The sequence below is a fragment of the Dipodomys merriami genome, unplaced genomic scaffold (assembly GCF_024711535.1).
Source record: "Dipodomys merriami isolate MVZ:Mamm:240054 unplaced genomic scaffold, mDipMer1.0.p SCAF_24, whole genome shotgun sequence".
NCBI classification, from domain to species: Eukaryota; Metazoa; Chordata; class Mammalia; order Rodentia; family Heteromyidae; genus Dipodomys; species Dipodomys merriami.
Genome location: NW_027203826.1, coordinates 5755666 through 5773916, shown reverse-complemented (window position 1 = coordinate 5773916; position 18251 = coordinate 5755666). Strand labels below are relative to the sequence as shown.

Below are 18251 nucleotides of genomic sequence, written 5' to 3'. Positions count from 1 at the left end.
GTAAGCAACATGTCCTCAGGCAAGTTTCTGAACCTCTTTGACTCTCTTTTTATGTGAAAGTGGAGGTAACATAGAACTTCCCTCAAGAGGATGTTGTATGAAGAAATGAGTGATGTCTACAGAAGTAAGCACCATATACTGGCACAAGGGAGGTAGGTCCTCAGTCAAGGGAGCTCTCATTTTCTTATTGAGAAAGATCAAGAAGGTTATACTCAGGGGAGGAGGGGAGGTTGAAGCTGCAAAAGTCTGTCGCGATTACAGACACAGAGTTGAGGAGCTGCGGCATGAACATGCTCATCATTTTGCCTTGGGGATGCCTTGTACCTTTTATCTTGCTTTCCTTCCATCTGCATAAGAGCCACCTCTGGCTTCTCTGCCATTGCCACCTTCAGATGAATTTCAAGCCACCAAACTATGAATGGGTCCAGGGAGTGGCATTCTAAAAATATGTCTCCATAATTTCCCACATCTCCTTTCAAGGTTGACTGAAGGGCCACGTCACAGCACAACACAAAAGTCAGAAAGTCCACTTCATGCCCTTGGTTTCCTATGAACCGCTAGTGGTGGAGCAGTCGCATTTGCCCGGAATGGTGTGTACTAAAATAGGCAGTTGGAAATATTCCTGGCAGATGGTGCTAAATATAGATGTGGTGACAGATTGGCCCCATGGAGCAGATCCTCTACTGCTCGTTAGGAATGTGCCAGAGCCAACAAGCTTCTCTTCTAGCTTCTCCTTTCGGGAAGACTGTGACAATGGCCCCAGGATCTGACCATTTCTAAGACTCAGTTGCTAAGACTCAGCGGGGGAAGGTACCTCTAGAGGCACAGCAGTACCATGTGAGAGGTTCCCAAATTCTACAGGAACTGGGATGGAAAACTGGGGTATATATGGTGGTATGATGGCCTGAATTCTAATTCACCAGTCCTTCAGAAGGATGACCTATTCTCCCAAGAGATCTACATGAGGAAGCCTGATGGATGGATGTGGAGGCAGGAGAGCACAGTGGTTTGAGGTAAGGGAGGAGGGGTCAGTGCCAAGATCTGGGCCACGCTTTTGTCTCTTCCCAGCAGTATAAACTTGGTGCCTCTGAAGAATGGAGATAATAATGGTATCTATTTAGTATGAAGATGAAATAATATGATGTTGGTAAATGCACAGACTCTCACATACAACAACACTTGCAGAGATGGTAGCTATTTTATTTTAGATTAGGAAGAAGCGAGAGATTGAAGGTGTTAAGACTTACAAAGATAAAATTTAAAATAAAGTTCAATGGCAACCTTTTAATTTCTCTGTGTATCGAGATTGTGCCCGGAAAAAGCAGCACCATAATTACCCAGGGGAAGCGGTCCAAGAAGTGTTGGTGTTGGGGGTGGAAGATATGGCTTTCCATGGGTGGGGGACATTTTAGGAGCCTAACCTTAAAAAGAAAGGTAGCTGGGGATGGGAAGGTGGCTCAGTGGTAGAGTGCTTGCCTTGCATGTCTGAAGCCCTGGGTTCGATTCCTCAGCACCACATAAAAAGAAAAAAGCAGGAAGTGGCACTGTGGCTCAAGTGGTAGAGCGCTAGCCTTGAGCTGAAGAGCTGAGGAACAGCGCCCAGGCCCAGAGTTCAGGCCCCATTACTGGACCCGAAAAGAAAAAAGAAAGGTAGCTATGCACATAAGATCATACAAAATGATGCTTATCAAAGTGAACTCCAAGAAATAGAAACAAGAGTTTTTTTTTAATTTTTGTGCATCTTTTTTGTTCTTTTTTCCCCCCTTATTTTATTTTTGCAGTTTTTTTCCCCTGTTTTTTCCTTTTCATTGTTTTTTTTTCTGTACTTTTTGTCCTGTATGTTTCTTTATCTGCTTTGGGGAGGGGAAGGGGAATCACAGAAATGGTGAGACAAAGGGTGAACTAATTGAGCAGTGATACTCACTAGACACTATGTTGAAAATGAACTATACAACTTGGGGGAGGAGGTGAGTCATAAGGAAAAAATCTGGGAGAAAATGAGGGAGGGATGACACTGTTCAAAAAGAAATGTACTCAATACCTGACTGTGTAACTGTAACCCCCCTGTACATCACCTTTACAATAAAAAAATTGTATTAAAAAAAGAAATGTACTCATTACCTGACTGTGTAACTGTAACCCCTCTGCACCTTACGTTTATAATAACAATAAAAAAGATTAAGAAAGAAAGCTAGCCCTGTCCTGTTATAACAGTAAGAATGGAGGATGTTAAATAGTATGAAATTTACTGACTTCCATATGTAAAATATTTAAGACACCTAGAGGATTTCTCCTAAAACTTTTACGATGGAGCCTGCCAGTCTGTGGCGAGTGGAATGAAGGACCAGAGGAGGTCCTGTGTTCTGCTGCTCCTCTGAGCTTCTGGTTTCTTTCTGTCCCATTTTGTTCCTTCAATTCTTTGTGTTAGGATTCCTGAGTGTTCATGCTCTGTGTGGTGCTAGGACCAGGTATGGAAGGCTAATTAAATGTTCACTTGTGAGTTGTTACCAAGAACTAGAATACTCCTGACAACTTAAATTCTGCCCACTGCAATCAGAGGAACCTTTTTAGACAATTTCCTCAGTAGGGGATTGTGGTAAAGGCAACATCTGCAGTCAGATGAATCATCTAGGCTCATGCTCCAGAAATAACAGACCACTATATGGTCTTCATTGTACAAATTTCCCCATGTCCTTACATCTTGTATTTGTTAGGGCAAACTAACTGCTGTACAAACATACCTCAATACTGCAGAACAAAATTATTTTTCTCTTGAGCAAAGTCTGTTAACACTGGGATGGGGAGATGTGGGATAGGTTATTTCTGATCCACAGAGGCCCTGCCAATAATAAGGTGGCTTAGAAGGCACATGAGAAAATCACAGTAGGGAGATGGCATATCTCAAGCTTAAACATGGTACCCATCACTAAATGTAATGCAAGTGAGGGTAGGATGTATAGCTTTACTGTATGCTCAGGGAGGAAAATGAAATAGGAATTTGGGTAATCATGTCATGGTTCTCTTTGACAATGCTTCTCTCTTTCTCACTTGCTCACTCACTAGGTAGTATATATGCAGATATGGAAATATCGTAATGAAAGAATCTGTATAGTTAGGGTTTTTGATCAAGCTTGCACTTTTAATTTTTATTCTCCCTCTCTTTCCTTTTTAAAACAATTTAATGGCTTATTTTATACTCATTCTTCTTCTGCTCTGACCTTTTAAAAACTACTTTGAAGGATTTTAATATCCAACTTCTATTTGATGCGTAAGATGTACTTCAGTCATATTCACCTTTCCTACCTGCTGATTCCCCATCCCAAGAGTAGCTTATTTTACATTCATGTCATTCTTTCTTTTTAAGGTATAGATGCCATATATAAGAGAGAACTTAATATATTTATCTTTTTCAGTCTGGCTTATTTCACTTAACATCGATGATTTCCAGTTCCATCCATTTTCTTGCAAACATTATTTCATTCTCCTTTATGAATGAATAGTATCCCCAAACAGCACACATTTTAAACCATGATTCCAGGCTGATTCCATTGTTTGGCTATTGTACATCGTGCTGCTTTAAACATGGGTCCAGTTTCAGTTGTGCACGTTTGGATATCCAGTTCTTCAATATGAATTGTTGAAGAAGCCATCTTTTCTCCAAAAATCAGATGGCTGGATATTTGAGCTTATTTCTGGATCTTGTACTCCATTCATTTGGTCTCATCTCTATTTTTTGAAGTGCTAATTCAAGAGACATTCTAAAGAGGTTGTTTAGAGAAATTATAGGACTTTTTCAACCCCTGCCCCTTTCTGTTTTTACCTAGTTTTTGTATTTGACTTGCTAATGCTTGCCTCAAAACTGTATCTCTTGCCACTTAAGCTTTAAAATCAGAGAATATCACAGCTCCCCCACCATGAACCAAGTGATGATCTGTCCCTCATAGCCTAAGTCTGCTTGTAAATAGAAAAAAATACCAATTATTCCTTTAAAACCTTGTTTCTCTCAATGCAAGACTCAGAGCTTCTGCACTCTGTATAATTGCTGGAATTTTAGCAGAAAACTGCTATAAATACTTCTCCAATGCTGTTTGAACCTATTTTCTCAACAGATTGCAAAAGAGCTCAGTACACAAAAGCAAAAACAGATCTGGAATGACATGGAATAGCTCCCCAGAGTTTTAAGTAGAAGCCATCAGATACTTTCCTCATTTCTACTAGAGAAAGTTATAGCCATTGATATAATAATATTTGTATGTTTACAGCATTCTCTTACCTTTATGTGTATTTTAAAGGCATTAAAATTTTCTACAATATTAATAGAAGTAAATCATATTGTTAGGGTATTAAAATCTGAACTAAAACTCCACTGTGGTTGAAAATTTCTGTAATACTGTTAAGTGTACAATCTTCTGCTATGGGTAGACACAAATCTAAGAAAATTTAATATACTGTGTATATTTCTGATACATTTTACACTTTATTACATTTAGATTTTTCAGTGTTTTTTTACATAGACCAATAGATCTGAAATTTTGCTGTGCATAAAAATCACAGGGAGAGATGGTTATACAGTATAGATTCCTGGAATCTTCCCATACCACTAGAATATCAGAGGTAGTCTTCAGGAATGTATATTATTAACAGGTTTGTTGAGTGGTTTTGATGCACACCAGCACTTGAGTACTTTGTCTTCACATCTTGTAGTGTCTGATCTGGTATTCTTTCCACACTTAATAGATCCTCGGTGGATGAATGAGTGACTGAATAAACCAAAGAAAATATACTCTTACAAATAAATTTGTTACTGTGACTAAGGAACTCAAGTAAAACTATCATTGGTAATTTATTGCCACAAATATCAAACACAAAATGTAAAATAACTGCATCACCAGGAAAAGTGCAATAGTCATTCCACTTTATCTGTAAAAACCCGGGCATACAAAGGAGGAGGCAACAATGCTCAATAGGAAATGTACTCATTACCTTGCTCATGTTAACTGTAACCCTTCTGTATAGCATTTTTACAATAAAAAAACCCTTGGTATCTTGTACCAGCATGGTATGTCCCAATTACTACCAGCCAACAAGTCATGGGTGAGTAACAGCATCACCAGTGGGGTGTGTCAACTTGGGGAAGGGTTTGTACAAAGATTAGGGTGAAATAATTTTGATGACAACATAGAGTACTATTTACACAAAGTCTCCCTGATTATGAGTCTAAGCAGCCCAGGCTGAGAACTATTTATCTAGTGCTAAGAACAATTTCAGGATTGTTAAGCTAATGAGAACTCATTATGAAATGGCAGGTAATTTACAAGGAGTTAGACTCTCCAAAGCCAGTACAATCACATGCTTTCAAAGAGGTATCACATGCCTTCCTGGATGTATCTTCTTCCCAGCTTTCCTCCTACCTCCTAGATGGTCCTGGTCCTTCTCTGTTTTAAGCTCATCATCCATTCTCAGCCATTCAACATTACTGTTCCTTAGTGTTTTCTCTTGGACCCTTTCAACTTCTCAACTCTCTAGGAAATACAACCCATCATTACATATTTCTACGTAGCTCCCAATTGGTTTTTTTCTAACTTCTTCCCTAGGCTCCCATTGGTTATACAAGCCCTTTGAGAAAAGTTTAAAAACTTAAACGTTTTATGAGCAAAAGAAAAGTATCCCTCTTTGAATTAAGTATATAAATTTTTAAATAAAATCTTTTGACATGCCAGTTACATGTAAAATACCTTGCCATCATATGTCAACTTCCCGTTAATAAGTACATGCTGGGATTTATTTCTTAAGATGTTGTATGATGACCAAAGACATTAATCCTTTCAAAGGCTACATCAAGACACGGATCTGAGTAAATAGTGTCAGTCACACTAGGACAGAATGGTTTTGGTCTGGGAGCTAGAACTATTGTCAATCAGCTGCCTATGGCTGCCTCCCACTGGCTCAGGAAAGGAAGGTACACACATAGGGGAAAACCTATCTTTATTGCTCTTAAGTTTTAGCCTTTTCTTGCTCTTTCTTTTAGTAATTAACCCATAAGGGGACCTGATACCAGACAATTCCTTTCCCTTGCAAAGGAACAGCCTCAGTAGTGTGGATAAACATCAAGAACAATGACCTACACCTATCTCTCATTCTCAAGAATCTGCCACTTTAATGATTAAAAAATTCAAGAGAGATAACTCAAAGACAAACATGTTGTGGAGAAACAAAAAAGCAGAGGAGTGGATAAGAAATGCCCAGTGATTGCAATCGCCTGAGCGAGGCACCATAGGGCTCATTAGGACAGCTTCACACAGTAATATCCCATTCTCAATAACCAATCCGCAGTGAGATAGGAAACTTAAGGCCTAAATAACACCTGAGTTTAGTGGTGTTTAGAAACATTCCACCAGGGGCAGCAGAACAGACATTCTTTTCAAGCACATGAAACATTCTCCAGAGCACACCATATGCTAGGCCACAAAAATAAGCTTCCATAAACTTGAAAGGTTTGAAGCAATGAAAAATATGTTCTCCAAACACAATGCACTTAAATGAAAAGTCAACAACAGAAGGAAGTTTCTTGGAAATCACCAAATACTGGCAAATTAAGCAAAACACTTCCAAATAACCCATTTGCTAAATAAGACACATGAATGAAATTGTTTTGAATATTTGAACTGAACAAAAATGAAAATTATTGAATGCAGCTATAGCAGTGATTCGAGGGAAATGCTTAGTTATACACGTGTACATTAATACAAGAAAGATACTAATCAGTACCTAAACAGCTGTCATAAGAAAGCAGCACAGAGGAGCTGACTAAATTCAAAGCCAGAAAAGGAAAGGAAATTACAAAGATTAGAGTCAAAGACAATGAAACAGATAATAGAAAAACACAAGAAAAAATAAATGAATCTAAGGTTGATTCTTTCTCTTTTTTTTTTGGTTGTTCGTGGGGCCTGAACTCGGGGCCTGGGCACTGTCCCTCCATTCTTCAGCTTAAGGCTAGAACTTAACCACTTGAGCCACAGCACCACTTCCGGCCTTTTCTGCTTATGTGGTGCTGAGGAATTGAACCCAGGGCCTCATACATGCAAGGCAAGCACTCTACTACTGAGCCACCTTCCCAGCACCAAAAGTTGATTCTTAAAAAAAAAATCAGCAAAACAGACAAAAAAAATCAGACAAATCTTTAGCTTGACTAACCAAAATATGCAACAAGAAGATACAACTACCAAAATCAAGAAAGGATAATCATTAACAACTTTAAAATTAAAGTATTAAAAACAATGGATAACTTTGTACCAATAATACATGACTTAACATGGAATAAACAAAATTTCCAGAAAGACACAAATTATCTAAACTAACTCCAAGAACTAGAAGCTTCAAATAGATTTAAACTAAAGAAACTAAACTGTTAATTAAAAAATCTTCCCACAAAAAAAGGCCAGGTCCAAATGAGAATAGTGAATTCTAACAAATACTTAAAAGGAAATACTTCCAATTCTTCCATTTCAGAAAAGGATAAAAGGAACTTCCACACATAGTCTCTGAACCTACTAAGGCCCTAATACAAAAAAAAAAAATCACAAACACTCCAAGGAAAGAAAAACTAGGCTGATACCCCTCCTAAATGTAGATTAAAATGTTGATAGCTGAGTCCATGACCATGAAGAGTTACATGCCATCACCAAGGGGAACTTAATGTAGGTTTTGTGTTCAAAATTAATTAATGTAATACAAGCTTTTTTTTCCCCCTTGGGGGGACTGCGGTCTGAACTCAGAGCCTTGTGCATGCTAAGTAAGCACTCTACTGGTTGAGCCTTGCTTTTGTTAAATTTTAGGTAAAGTGCCTTTTTTTTTTTTTTGCTCAGGCTGGTCTTGATCTTTCTATTTACACACTCCCCAGTAGCTGGGATAACAGGTATGTGCCAATACACCCATCTTTTTCTTAGTTGAGCTGGAGGTCTTGTGAAGTTTTTGCCCACGGGAGCCTCAAACACAATCTTCCAATCCCAATTTCTCAAACACCTAGAATTATAGGTGTGAGACAGGCACCTAGCTCTGACTAGACTTAAACACACTAGGAATATAAGGGAACTTCTTTCAGATGATAAAGGGAAGCTACAAGCAATCCATGGCTAACTTCATACTTAATGATGAAACATTCAACATATTTTCTGTCTGGAACAGAAAAAGACACCCATTCTTACTCCTTTAATGCAACACTGAACCAAAGTTCTAATTAAATAAAGCCAGAAGATAAAAATAAAGATATCAATTAGAATGGAATAAGTTAATCTGCCTTTATTTTATTTTTATTTTTATTTTTGTCGGTCGTGGGGCTTGAACTCTGGGCTTGGGTGCTATTCCTCAGCTCTTTAGCTCAAGGCGAGCGCTCTACCTCTTGAACCACAGTGCCACTTTCGGTTTTCTAGTGGTTTATTGGAGATAAGAGTCACATGGACTTTCCTGCCTGGGCTGGCTTAGAACCATGCTCCTCAGAACTCAGCCTCCTGAGTAGCTAGGATTACAGGCGTGAGCCACCAGCGCCCGGCTTCTGTCTTCATTTTTAACCACTACAATTTTGTATGTAGAAATTCCTAAGAATCCCTATATAAAAATCTTATTAACAAATTGGCAAGGTTGAAGACTAGAAGGTCAATGTACAAAAGTCAATGATATTTCTAGATACTATCAGGAACAATACCAAAATGAAATTAGTAATTCCATTTACAATAGTATCAAAAAAGAAATAGAAGTCCAATATAGGATTTATAACAAGGAAAACTATAAAATGTAGTTAGATAAATGGCGATGTATTTCATTTTCATGATGGAGATGAAAAATGCTATTAAGATAACAGTTCCCCCTAGAAAGATTTATGCATTTGATCTTATCCCCTTAAGGTGCCTGGTAAAAAGTGTCTTTAATTTTTTAATTGTTTTTAAGTAGTTGTACAAATGATTTGACATTCAACAAAGAAGTTTATGAATACAATGTATCTTGTTCAATATCACCCCTTTCAACTCTCTCACCCATCCCTCTACAACCCCAGCCCTTCCCTCCATTTTCTTCATTTTGTAGGATACACATTGCATTTTATGGCTGCACTTTCCCCCTCCCTCTCTTCATTTGTCTACCCCACTCTCTCTAACTCCCCCATCACCACCACTTTCCAGTACCTATTTCCTGGTGTTTATTTTGTTAGACTGTGAGCTAGCCTTTCAAAGGAGTAATGTTTGAATTCTCCCCCAAATCTACCATATTTCCATTAATATGCTTATGTGCACTTGGATACCACCCCATAATGTTCACCTATATATTTATAACTAAATTTTAAGTTACATATATGACAGAAAATATGTCTCCTTTGTCTCTCTGAGTCTGACTCACTTTTCTTACCACGTTTTTTCAAGGTTCTTCCATTTCTTTGCAAATGATGTAATATCATTCTCTCTAAAGCATGAATAAAAATGATATAATGTCATTCTTTCTAAAGCATGTGTGCATATACACACACACAATGGAATTTTACTACATAGATTAGATACAGATATAGACCACATATTCTTGATCCATTCATCTACTGAGGGGCATTTGGACTGATTTTATATATTGACTGTGGTGAATAGTCCTGCAGTGAACATGGTTGTGCAGAGGGCTTTACTGAGTCCTGGTGTATAAACTTTAAGATAAATGCCCAAGAGTGGAATTGTTAGATCAGTTAGAAGCTCTTATGTTTAGTTTTTTTACAGGAACCTCCATACTATTTTCCAGAGTGGGTGAACAAGTTTACATTCCCACCAACTGTGCATTCCAGGATCTGTTATTGGTTTGTATTCTTGATAATGGGTGAAATGAAAGTATTTTTACAGAAACTGAAAAGCCTGTTCTAAAGTAGTTGAAATTTAAAAAGAACCAACCCAAGGGGAGAAAAACACCTTTGTAGCTCACTCTTGTCACCCTAGCTACTCAGGAAAAAGAAATCTGAAGGTTACCAGTCAAAACCAACCCAGGAAGAAAAGTTTATAAAACTCTTATCTCCAATTAACCACCCAAAAGTCAGAAGTAGATCTGTGGTTTAAGTGGTAAACTACTAGCTTTGAGCAAAGAAACTACAGGCCCTGAGTTTAAGTACAGGCATGTGCGCGCACACACACACACACACACACACACACACACACACACACACACACACGCATGCACGCACATATATCCCAAAACAAAACAAACTAGAATCACTGAAACAGTTTTGAAAAATAATAAATCAAAGATGTATACTGCCCCTTTTCAAGGTTACTATAAATTTGAGTTACCAAAACACTGATTGGCATAGATCAAAGGAGGAAAACTTGGAATTCAGAAATAAAGCCTTACATTTACCATCAATTAATTTTAGACAAATGAGAGAAAGCTATTGCAGTCTTTCCAACAAATCTCACAAAACAATTGGATATTCATGTGTAAAAATAATGAAAAGTACAAATAATGTAGACACTAATTTCACCATAAACATGAAAATCAGGACAAAATGGATCAGAGACTTTATGTAGAAGTGAAATTATAAATAAAAAATGGAGAATCAAAGAGAGGACAAAACTTGGTGACACTGGATTTGGAAATGGATTCTTAGTTATAATACCCATAAAATAATGGATAAATTAAACTTTTTGAAAATTAAAAATGTTGTTTTGCTAAAAAGCATCATTAGGAAATGGATAGGCAGTACACAGTTGGGAGAAAAGATTTATAAAACATTTTATCTGATAAGGAAGTTGCATCCAGAACAGATACCTTGAATAAAACAGCCAATTTAAAAGGGTTCAAATACCCATTGCAACAAGGAGATGTACAAGTCGTTATGTCGAAAAACGAACTTTACAACTTTGGTGGGGTGGGGGGAGGATTGGGTGGAGGGTGGTGGGGGGAGTATGGGAAGGGACGGGAAGGGAAAACAAAGAGGAGGCAACAATGCTTGATAAGAAATGTACTCATTATCTTGCCCATGTAATTGTAACTCCTCTGTATGGTATTTTCACAATAAAAAAATGAAGAAAAAATAAAATAAATAAAAGGGTCCAATAGAAGTGAACAGATACTTCACCAAATATGTATGAAACATATATATAGTATATGAATATATAGCTATATATCATATATTTGTATAGATATTAAACACATGAAAAGATGCCTATGGTTTCCTGTAGTAGTTTCAAGGATTCTGTCTTACACAAACAACTTTTACCCATTTGGAGTTAATTTTTTAAGACTCTCACATTTGTTGTGTGACTTGCTTTCATATTCTGCTTACTTGTAGATCTTCCTAATAGACCATGATATTACAAAAAAAAAAAAGCCCTGTGACCCTGCAAGCTAGAGTTTACTATTTCCTCCTCAAACAAATGGGTTTATTGTTTTATTCACTGGTTGCAGACAAGAGGAAGAATGCACAAAGAAGGGCACCAAGACAAAAAGAACACATGGCTCTGGGTTTGGAAAGACACAGGGCCTTCAGGAAGTAAGCTGGTAGAAATAGAGAAGCCAGTATTTCATTATGTATAGGAAAGAATCAAACTCTCCCTATATCGGGGCTACTGGTCTGAGCTTAAACCCAGTCTCAGAACCCTGAAGATGATAAGGACCAAGAGCAAGTTCAGACTGGTGGGAGATGAACTGGGCAGAAGAAGAGATCAAGAGAATCCTAGCATCTCTATCAGACGACTGGCCTTTCAGTCTAGTTCTATAGATTTCCCACCTACAATCTATTAATCTTAAAAGACTCAAGTCAAAGGACACCTCAACATTTTGGGGGCAGCTTCCGATCAGGTCTAGGTTGGTTTGGTTTGATTCTTGAAAAAAAGATTCTGTGCTCCTTTATCAAAAGATTTCTAGCATTTTCCTGAGGATATTACAGTTTAAACATTTGTTTAAGAACTAGTATTTATTTAATATTTGTTAAGAAGTAACATGTTAATAAATCAGTCAGTGGTACGCTGACTTAAATAAGCACAGCTGAAGTAAGGAAGACAGCCCCATCTGTCCATGGAAGATGTTGGAAGCCCTGACAGAGATGTCCAAGCATGGGACACTCTGTCACATCTCAGCTGTACATGTCCTGTGGCTCTTTTAACAGGACCCAAAGTGCTATGCTCAATAGCAGTTCCCTAGGATAAGGAGCTTCTGTGCTTGAGGCAAGGAAATTTAGGCAATTTCCTTCTATGGGAAAGAATAGATAGATTTCCTCACATCATATACCTCTTTCCCCATGCTCCTGTGATGGTTTTACTTTTAAAGGGAAGCTCAAGTTTTCTGACAGGGAGCTGATCCTAATGCTTTGCAAAAGAGCATGATGAAAAGAATTCAGCGCTGTGAATGAATGCAAACAATTACCTTCATAAAACTGAAGTCATGTGACATCTGGTTGATCTCACCCATCAGAGAGTAGTAACCCTACCCACAAGGCTCAGCTTCCACTTAGGGGCTAAATTAGAAACTCCAGTGCATGTCATCTGATTCTGATCAAGAGTGGAGACTTTTTTTTATTATTCTCTCAGCATTCTAAGAATGTGATATTATTCCCCTGATAGCAAGCAAACTCTGCATGAGTTGCAGAGTCCCAAGAGAACCGTACACATTTTGGTGAAAATTAATTTCCATGGAAAATGTGACACAAACATTACCTTTTGGGACTCAGATAAATCACATTTTACACCAGAAAGCCTTTTTTTACTAAAACTGTGCTGTAAGGAGGTGGCTGTCCAGAGGCTTGAAGGAGTACTGATGGCTACCCAGGGCTTTTAGGGAAGTACATGACTGGCTTTGTTTCATATAAAAAATTTAAAGAGAACAATGCAAAGCAAGAGGAAGAGCTTGGAGTCAGACCTTGGTTTTAATTTGTAGCTTGTTCTTTCTTCAGTACTTGACATTAGATAAGTAAACTAATAGCTCCGGGCATCTATCTTATAGAGTTGATGTGACATACTACATTAAGTATGTAAGACAATACAAAGACTTATATACCAAAACAAACTCAAAACTTTTTTAACTCAATTTCATACTTCACTCAAAATTTCAATGAAATAACCACAGGACTCAGGTAAAGCAGGGACTAGCCCGGGACTAATGTAATTCCTGAGTCCTTTCATGACACATCAGGATATTCTCTTGTGCTGATGTTTTAATACAAATCTGTAGGCCATGTATATGATTATATTACTTCCCAGTAAAGAGCTAGCAAAATAATTTCACATTAAACTTAGGTAACTTGCTTGACCTTTTCTCAGGACATCCATAGGGTCTAGAATCCCATAACTAAGGTCCCTGCAGTAGCATTTACCATGAGTATGTTGATCTGAAGGTCTGAATGTTCTTGTGAAGGTTTCATTGGATTACTTTCTTTCTCTTGGGTTTCCCCTGGGTCAGAAAAGAGAATAAATCTTAGGTTTGTATTACTTCTTCCTTAGTACCTAATTCAGACTAAGACTTGATGAGAGTAGCTTTAAGAATATTAATGATAATAGGACTTATTTTACATTTTTCATCACTGCTTGACTTTCTAGACCTTCTAGAGTTCGTACAATCTAACATTTCTGTCTCCTAATGCTACCCACTAGACCTCTTCCAATTGTATGTGATCCTTGTCTCTCCTTTTCTTCTTTTGCTCTCCCATCCAAGTACTAACCAGGCCTGCTTCTACTTAGATTCAGAGATCCGACTTGCTCTATTCTGCTGCTCTACCACATTGTGTGAAGGGGGGCGGGGGGCTTGAACCTTACCTTGGCTTTTTATCACAGCTGACACTCTATCGCTTGAGCCATTCCTTCAGCTCTTGCTTTTTGTGGGTCAACTGGAAATAAGAGTCTCAGATCTGTCTGCCCAGGATGGCTTGGAACCACGATTCTCAGATCTTAGCCTACTAAGTAACTAGAATTATAAGTGTGAGCCACTAGTGTTAGCTTTGTTCTACATTTTTTTTTTGTTCTACACATTTTTGAAAGACAGTTCAGTTTCCCTTCCTCTTTGGAAAACTTCTAAGCCTATTTCTGCCCTTGTTGATACCATCCTTCCTACTATCTAGGATCCATGACCTAACATGGAACCTGTAAGATGCTTATAGTATTTTATCTTTCTTACTTTGCAAACATGATGATTTACTTTCTCTAAATAGATAGTATGTCCCATGAGAGCTGAGAACTCCAGATTCCTTTTTCACTTATACCAGAAGCATCCAGTGATCCACTTACTCAAGAGATGTGCTGCCCCAGTCTTCATTTACATATTGGTGATATAATGACTGATCTAATTGTTTTCCTTTTGGGAAGAAGATTCTAAGATAGGATCATGTCTCTCTTACTCACCTGAAATTTTAAGTGCCTGATGTAGCACATGGCAAGGTGTAGATCATTAATAAACATTTATTGAAGAAATGACAGGTGACAAAACTAGCAAAGCAAGGAAACTCGCTGACTTATATAATGAACACATGGACCGTCTACTATCAAAGATGGGTGAGACATGATGACTTTAGTAATGTAGGCTGATGAGCTTTGAGACGAGTTCTTTTGCACTATGATTTGAGTCTTGTGATCAGTACAAAAAGGTAAGGGAATAAAATCCAAACCAACTCCTATTGTTAGTGGAAGAAAATAAGAAAACACAGAGGCATGTATTCCTGAAAGGATGTGGGTGCCCACAGGGAGAATTCTTTTCACATCTCCCCTCTCTCCTCAGAGGAATACCACACACACAAGCCTTGCCCCTGGCACTCATTCCTGTGAAAATCAATCCTTCAAGGTGAGCGTTTAATTCAGTAACTTGCATGTCTTTTTTGTGTGTGTACTGGCCAGGGCCTTGAACTCAGAGTCTAGGCACTGACCCTATGCACTTTTGCTTAAGGCTAGTGCTCTACCACTGAACCACAGCTCCACTTCTGACTTTAGTGGTAGTTAATTGGATATAAGAGTTTCATGGACTCTCCTGCCTGGGCTGCCTTTAAACCATGATCCTCAGAACTCAGGTTCCCCAGTAGCTAGGATGACAGTGTGAGATACTGGCACTTGGCTTTGTGTGTCCTTTTGTTTTATCCATCACCTCCCTGTCTGCATTTGTGTAGATGACTACTAGACCAAACTTGGGGATTATTGTTTTAGAATGATGCAGTTGGAACAGCATTCCAACATAGTTGTATCAGATTTGAGTCACCAACATAACAAATTTATAGCTCTGTGCTAATTAACTAATGATCAAACCAGATAAAAAAAAATTGTTTATCTACTTTAACATTTCCCCATGTTCTAAAAGACATCATATTGTCTGTCATTGCCTTTCCTAACTCAATGAACTTCACATAGGCTTGATACAAAATATGACTATTCCTTAGTCTTCTGAAAAACAAGAGGAGTAACAAATTTGGTATTAATTTATGAGATCTTATTAAAGTTAAAGAGAACACTCTAGTAGATCAGTCTTCCAACTACTCCATTGAAGAGGGTTTGGTGTTATGAAATAGAATTGGAAATGGATTCATCAATGATATTTTTCTCTTCCTCCTCTCCTTTTTCCCTCCTTCCTTCTTTCCTTCCCTTTCTTCCTTCCCTTTCTCCTTCCCTCCTTCCCTGCCTTTTTTCCCTCTCTCCTGGCTTCCTTCCTTTTTCCATTCTTTTTGTGTTTGTATGTGAAATAATTATGTCATGTAGCTAATGTCTACCAGTTGCCTTTATCTATACAAAAGTAAAAATGAAATGGTTCTCTAGAATAATCCACCTACTGTCTGGTTCTTTTTCCCCCATTAAATTTTTCCTCCTGCTAAGTCTTCTCTCTCTTTCTTCCTTCCTGGGAGTTTATTACTACTGCCATTGCTACTTTCTTCAAAGCCTTTCTGTTTGCCCTATCTTCTTCAATGGCCATAAGTTAGCAACAACATCTCTGCTCTCCTAATAAACCAGAGCTTTTTGAAGGTAAGATCTGAATCTTACTTACCTTAGCATCTTTACGGTCTTTGAAAGGCTGATGTCAAGTAAGGGTTTGAGTTTAATGAATACATTGAACCCATGTTGAGTGCATTTACAAACAGTGTCAGGGAAATAAGTGGATTTTAGAAATGAGTGGGTTTTAGTGATTCAGATTTCAGCCTTACACCCATTCATTTGTGATGGAGACATCCATAAATTGTGATACCCACCCTGTGAAGTTAGGAACACTGAGAGGCAGTAACAGGAAAGGACAACGCAAATGTAACTGAACCTTCGGGAGACGCTACATTAAGCCAATATAATCCCTTCTCATTCATCATCAGAAGTTGGCAATATTCCCCCTCTTTCTTCACCATTTATACCTCTGACCAATGGTCCTAGATGCCTCAATCTTCCTAAACTAATTTCTGTACTACCTAAAATGCATCCATTTCAATTGTGAATGAAGGCAAAAAAAGTCAGTCCCCCCCCTCTGTCGGTAGAAGATGAGCAGCTGGGGGTCCAGCGGGGGCCAGGCTGAGAATGTCCTGAGGAATGTAAACAGTCCAAAACTAGAGCCTCAGAGTTCTGTGGGAGAACAGCCCTCTTTGATGTGTGTAGGGGCAGTGGTAGCCAACATCTGAAAGTGATGGAACAACCTTCAGTCCAGGCTGAGCTGAAGTAAAATCCATCTAGTTCTGTCCACTACACCCTGTGATTCTGCAAGTCAGACAGCCTGGCCCACTTCTCACCTGCACAGCCTCCACTGTGGAAAGGGGAGAACCAGTGTGATGATTTCCTCTCATTAGTGCGTGGCCCCTGGGCTCCCAGTCGCAGGCACCTGGGCCTCTCAGACATTGCCTTGGTTACCCTCAAATGTAAACATTTGCCTGAAGGATGCCTAGTTGCCTTAAGCATAGCAGGTTCCTGAAAGGAAAGAGGCGGTCATTAGGTCATTATTTGACACAAGTTATTATGACTTCCATACAGAAGCAGAACTGGATCATCTAGGTGAATGTGGTTTTAATTTCTTATTGGAAGCTTACAGTGGATTTGCAGCTGCTTAGTACTAGAGTTTCCAGACTTCTTTTCCTCTCTCCTAGAAAAGGAGCACTGGCAATAGCTATATTTACCTTTTTCCAGGAGCCATACCAAAGTCCTTTCCATGAATTACCTCTGCATTAGTCTGCTAGAGCTCCCATAACAAAATGCCACACATGGGTGGCTCGAATGACAGAAATTCAATGTCTTACTGCTCTGTTCACCCGAAGTTGCAGATCAAGGTGTTTGTTGGAAGACTGAGATTTTGGTAGGGCCTGTCTTTCTGACTTACAGACAGCTGCTTTCTTGTGTTCCCATGTAATCTTTTCTCCTGCACAATGTGGGAGGTGAGGTGGAGATCCGCTGTTCTGCCTCTCTCTCTCTCTCTCTCTCTCTCTCTCTCTCTCTCTCTCTCTCTCTCTCTCTCTCTCTCTCTCTCTCTCTCTCTCTCTCTCTCTCTCCTCCTTCTCCTCCTCCTCCCAGTCCTCCTCCTCTTTCTCCTCCACGTCCTCCTCTTCCTCCTCCTCCTCCTCTTCCTCTTTGGATTAAGGCCTTAACCTTATGACCTCATGTTAACTTGACCGTTTTCATATATATCATAACTTCAAATACAGGCACATTGTAGGTTAGAGCCTCAATATAAGCATTTCAAGGGGATAGAATTCAGGTTAGAACAACATCACTGTGTCCTCAGTACAAGTTTGAGATGCCAAAGACATTCTCCTCCACATTGTTCTAATGAACAAGCAGAGTTAAGTAATTTCCCCCAAAGTCATGTTACCATTAATTGTCATTGGTATTGCTTTTTCTTTTCATAGAAGAGAAATGGACATGCCAGGCATGTTGGCTCATGCCTGGCATCACAGCTCACAATGGAAGAGTATCCTGGGCAAAAACAAAATTGGCAAAATTATGCTAGGCATAATGGTTCATAGCTGTAATCCCAGCTACACGGGAGGCAGCATGTAGGAGGACTGCAGTCCAAAGCCAGACCTAAGTGAAAATGGAAAACCCTATGTAACAACTGAAAGATAAAGGGCTGGTGAACGTGGTTTAAGTGGAAGAATGTATATCTAGAAAGCACAAGGCGCTGAAGGTCAAACCCAGTACTTCCATAAAGAAGAAGGGGAGGGGGAAAGGGAATAGGAAGAAAGGGAATAGGAAGAGCAAGGGGGAAAAGGAGGAGTGGAGATATGGAGAGCTCATTTGAATGAAGAAAGGGTTGGTCATAGAAGAGTCAGGAGGAGACTGGTTGGTAGAAAATAG

The 18251-nt window shown here is 38.8% G+C and overlaps 1 protein-coding gene across 1 annotated transcript in view; it reads right to left on the bottom strand.

Annotated features, from left to right (window-relative positions):
• Positions 1-4457: 4457 nt before the first annotated feature.
• The window catches only part of LOC138835718 (tRNA-splicing endonuclease subunit Sen15), a 47316-nt gene continuing 33522 nt past the window's right edge, over positions 4458-18251 (bottom strand). The window contains exon 4 of the mRNA XM_070034213.1: positions 4458-4760. Coding sequence (XP_069890314.1) covers positions 4622-4760 — 139 coding nt within the window. The 3' untranslated portion in view covers positions 4458-4621. The remainder of the gene's footprint in view (positions 4761-18251) is intronic.